Source organism: Triticum dicoccoides, chromosome 4A, assembly GCF_002162155.2.
Source record: "Triticum dicoccoides isolate Atlit2015 ecotype Zavitan chromosome 4A, WEW_v2.0, whole genome shotgun sequence".
Lineage (NCBI taxonomy): Eukaryota > Viridiplantae > Streptophyta > Magnoliopsida > Poales > Poaceae > Triticum > Triticum dicoccoides.
This window is the reverse complement of record NC_041386.1, coordinates 305,810,565-305,814,740: the sequence shown is the minus strand read 5'-3', so window position 1 is coordinate 305,814,740 and position 4,176 is coordinate 305,810,565. Positions and strand designations below refer to the sequence as shown.

The following is a 4,176-nucleotide window of genomic DNA, read 5'->3' as shown; positions in this document are numbered from 1 at the left end:
AAAGGGGCATAAAAAACTACAAGGACATCTATATATAAACACCTCACAGGACATAAAAGAAAAGACAGAGAATAGCAAAAGGAAAACAAAAAATAAAAAGGAAGGAGAGAGATAGAATAGAGAGAGACACACAACAAGAAAGGAAGGAGAGGAGGAGGAGGTGGTGGTGCCGTGGTATGGCCTTTGAGGTTGCCATGCCTCCCCCAAGATCCTAGGCAGCCAGCTCGAGACCCCTTCCTTGGATCAACCGGTGCGCCCTGCCCCTGAATTCACCGCTCTCTCTCCGCCCCGCTGCGCCAAATTCTGCTCCATTTTGGTGCCCAATTCCTGCGCTTTCGGTTGGTTCTTGGAGCCGGGCATTCCTGGTGCGTTGTCGTCCGTGTTTAGATCTGCCGCCCGGATCGCCGGCTCGCTAAAGATCGGATCTTGGCGGCGGCGGCGCTCGTTTTCTTGATCCGATGGCGCCTGTTTCGATCGGTCGGCGTAAGATCTGATGTGAAAGCTGCTGTCTTTGTGTTCTTTGCAGGTTGGAAGTAGGAGCCAGAGCCGGAGATGGAGGCCGACGCCGGGAAGCTGTTCATCGGTGGCATCTCGTGGGACACCAACGAGGACCGCCTCCGGGAGTACTTTGAGAAGTACGGGGAGGTGGTGGAGGCTGTCATCATGCGCGACCGAGCCACGGGCCGCGCCCGGGGCTTCGGGTTCATCGTGTTCGCCGACCCAGCAGTTGCAGAGCGTGTAATAATGGAGAAGCATATGATCGACGGCCGGATGGTAAGACTCGGTGTTTGCTTACGTACGCTAGGTTCATGATGATGTGCTAGATCCATGCTGTTATATTGCTTTGTAGGTTTTTTTTTGTAATTACTATCATTTTGGAAAATTCAGAATGTTTGGATTGTTCTGTCAGGTGGAGGCCAAGAAAGCTGTCCCTAGAGACGATCAGCAAGCACTTAGCAAGAGTGGTGGCAGTGCTCATGGATCACCAGGGCCCAGTCGCACCAAGAAGATTTTCGTTGGGGGTCTTGCATCCACCGTGACAGAGGCAGACTTCAGGACATATTTTGAGCAGTTTGGCACGATCACTGATGTTGTTGTGATGTATGATCACAACACACAGCGTCCTAGAGGGTTTGGGTTCATAACGTACGATTCTGAAGACGCTGTGGACAAGGCATTGTTCAAGACATTCCATGAACTAAATGGTAAGATGGTTGAAGTCAAGAGGGCTGTTCCTAAGGAGCTATCACCTGGACCTAGCATGCGCTCTCCTGCTGGCGGAATCAACTATGTTATGAACAGAGCCAATAGCTTTCTCAATGGATATACCCAAGGTTACAGTCCGAGCCCGGTAGGTGGTTATGGAATGAGGATGGATGCGAGGTTTGGGCTTCTATCAGGCGGCCGTAGTAGTTATCCTTCTTTTGGTGGTGGTTATGGAATTGGTATGAACTTTGACCCAGGGATGAACCCAGGTATTGGCGGTAGCTCGAACTTCAACAATAGTGTCCAGTATGGACGGCAGATCAATCCATACTACAGTGGTAATTCGGGTAGATACAATAGCAACATTAGCTATGGTGGAGTCAACGACAATTCTGGGTCAGTGTTCAACTCACTGGCTCGTAATCTCTGGGGTAATTCAGGTCTCAATTACTCTTCCAACTCTGCAAACTCTAATTCCTTCATGTCATCTGCAAATGGGGGGCTTGGTGGAATCGGGAATAACAATGTGAACTGGGGAACCCCTCCTGTGCCTGCTCAGGGTGCTAACGCTGGCTCGGGCTATGGCAGTGGGAACTTTGGTTATGGGTCGACTGAAAACAACTTCAACCTGAGTCCTGGTGCTTATGGAAGGAACACTGGATCAGGTGGCGTCAATGCTTCACTCAACCAGTCAAGCAATGGATATGGGAGGAACTTTGGAGATTCGTCAGCGGGTGGCGGTGGCTCCATCTATGGAGACACAACTTGGAGATCTGGATCTGAGCTTGACGGAACCAGCCCATTTGGATATGGGCTTGGGAATGCAGCTTCAGATGTTACAGCAAAGAGCTCAGCGGGTTACATGGGGCATTAACAGATAGAGGTTAGATCTTTTCTTCATTGTATTATCCTTGTGCTTTTCTTTTTACAGTTTGCAAATGTTTAACTACTAGTTCATGTACTAGCAGCATCAGAGAAAGACCCTCAATTTTGAAACTTTCCACTGAACTGGTGGTACTAATGCTTAGACAATGTAGCTTCGAATATGTTGTATCCCCTGTGCTAAATGCCATTGTTAATGCTCAAGTTTCATATACAAAATATATTCAGTATGGGAAATACCAACACTGGCCTTGGTTGTCCCAGGATAATGCATACATGTAGTTGTCACATTTTCATGTCCATGAAATCTAGACATGCATTGATCAGTTGAACCATAGCACCATGATACAGAAGTTACTGTCATTATGAACTAAAAAGATGTCGTTACCATCCATTAAAATTGTTAAGTGTCTATCTACTTCATGTCCCAATCGCTACATTAGGATGATTTTGATGATTCATGATTGTATATGATGGATATTGCAAATTGTCTATGTTCTTCATGTTCCAATTGTTACGTGAAAATGATATTATGGTTCATGGTTGTTTATGATGGATATTGCAAATTGTTATGAAATGAACACATAAGTTGATTGGATTTAAAAACTTTTGCCACGTTATGGTATAGATTCATTTTGAACATGAACCTACGAAGATGGTATTAAAGTAGTATGATAAGCTTGCAGTATTAACAAGAGCTAAATCCATTGTTGCCTTCTTTTTATTTGTGCTACTGTGAACTGTAATACTGTCTTGTCCTAGAAACTTGATTAGTGTTTTTCACATTCAAACATTTGCCATCTGTGAACTTAACCTACACCTCAAATTATTTAATCCACATTGAAACACTGGTCATCCATGAACTGCAGCCATGACCCCATATGAAAGAATTGGTGCACCTCATATTTACTTATACGAAACATATTAGTCCAGTAATATATTCAACGATAACGAGGTGTATTAGTATGTGAATATGCATGTTGTATCTCCAGTATACACTTTAGGTCAAAATTATACTGTAGTGCTTTTATTTAGAAAATCGTGCGAACCGTTATTCCTTGGCCATCTTCTCCAACTTGAAAAGAAACTATTCCATGCTTTTATATATGTTTATACATTTTTGTTACCCATGGTAAAATTGAATATCTGGCACTTAAACTACTACAGATCTTAGGGTTACAGAATCAATCTTTAGGCATCGAACACTTGTATGGTACTTTGGAATATATTGCCCCTTTCACATACTGATATTTCCTTCAATCTAGTCTCATTGCTGGTTGACAATTTATAAGTCGTTTTTTTAATAGACCAACTTTGCTTCTGCATGACTTGAGCTAAAAGCTAAAATATGGTCCAAGGACTTATTTTTGATAGCTGAACCAATTTATATTGTATTTTCCAAATTTAACAGTTAATACTTATGTCATCAATTACCATGGCATTATGTCTAGTAAATCCATTTTGGCTTGCTCATACTATTCAAGTTTCAAATGACGTAGATTGTTATATGCTGGATATCATTTGGACAGTTCAAAGGAGCTCTTTCTCTTAGAACATAGACTGTTAATGTGGGTTCACCGGATCATTTTAGGCCAAGCATCATACTCATACTGCATTTGTCGACATCAATATTTGGTTGTTCTGGATGACACTTGACACTGCTGTGATCTAAAAGGCACCATTGAAGCAACTTGTTTGTGCTTTTTTCCTTTGCTTTGGTTATTGTACAGTCGTAATTATGCTTTAACTTATCTGTTTGCTTTGTGCAGGAATGACGCCGCCTAGGAATCTTTTTCGCATACAGCAATTCATAATAGGTTGAGAAGAGAACCGCAGGTGCATCAGGTGCAAATTTTGAACTTCACATGATTAAAAGGCATGGGTTAGTTAATAGAGCTAACCAGGGAGTTGGTCAAAGAGATCAGTTATATATCCTCGGAAGATCATTTAAGCGTATTTGCATATGTAAGGTTTGAGATTGTGGTTTCGGATTTCTATGGCAACCCTGGGTTTTTTCTTGGTTGAGATGTGAAGTAAGATTGCGGGATATATATGTCTGAAGAGTGTTCAGTAGTACGGCGGCGCTGC

General features: G+C 42.9%; 1 protein-coding gene across 2 annotated transcripts; it reads left to right on the top strand.

The window, feature by feature from the left end:
• Positions 1–75: 75 nt before the first annotated feature.
• On the top strand, positions 76–4,141 carry LOC119285829 (heterogeneous nuclear ribonucleoprotein 1-like). Of its 2 annotated transcripts, none has more exons than XM_037565153.1 (4): positions 76–250; positions 527–774; positions 911–2,089; positions 3,858–4,141. In XM_037565153.1, the coding sequence occupies exons 2-3, from the start codon at positions 553–555 to the stop codon at positions 2,078–2,080; spliced, it is 1,392 nt and encodes a 463-aa protein (XP_037421050.1). In that variant the 5' UTR covers positions 76–250; positions 527–552; the 3' UTR covers positions 2,081–2,089; positions 3,858–4,141. The 2 variants fall into 2 exon arrangements, with proteins under 2 accessions (XP_037421050.1, XP_037421049.1); XM_037565152.1 differs by having other exon boundaries at positions 76–365.
• Positions 4,142–4,176: the final 35 nt, after the last annotated feature.

Excerpts from the sequence above, each read along its gene's own strand:
- LOC119285829 (XM_037565153.1), top strand. The coding sequence starts at position 553 with ATGGAGGCCGACGCCGGGAAGCTGTTCATCGGTGGCATCTCGTGGGAC. Across the intron at positions 775-910 it reads ATATGATCGACGGCCGGATG|GTGGAGGCCAAGAAAGCTGT; the intron begins GTAAGACTCGGT and ends TTGTTCTGTCAG.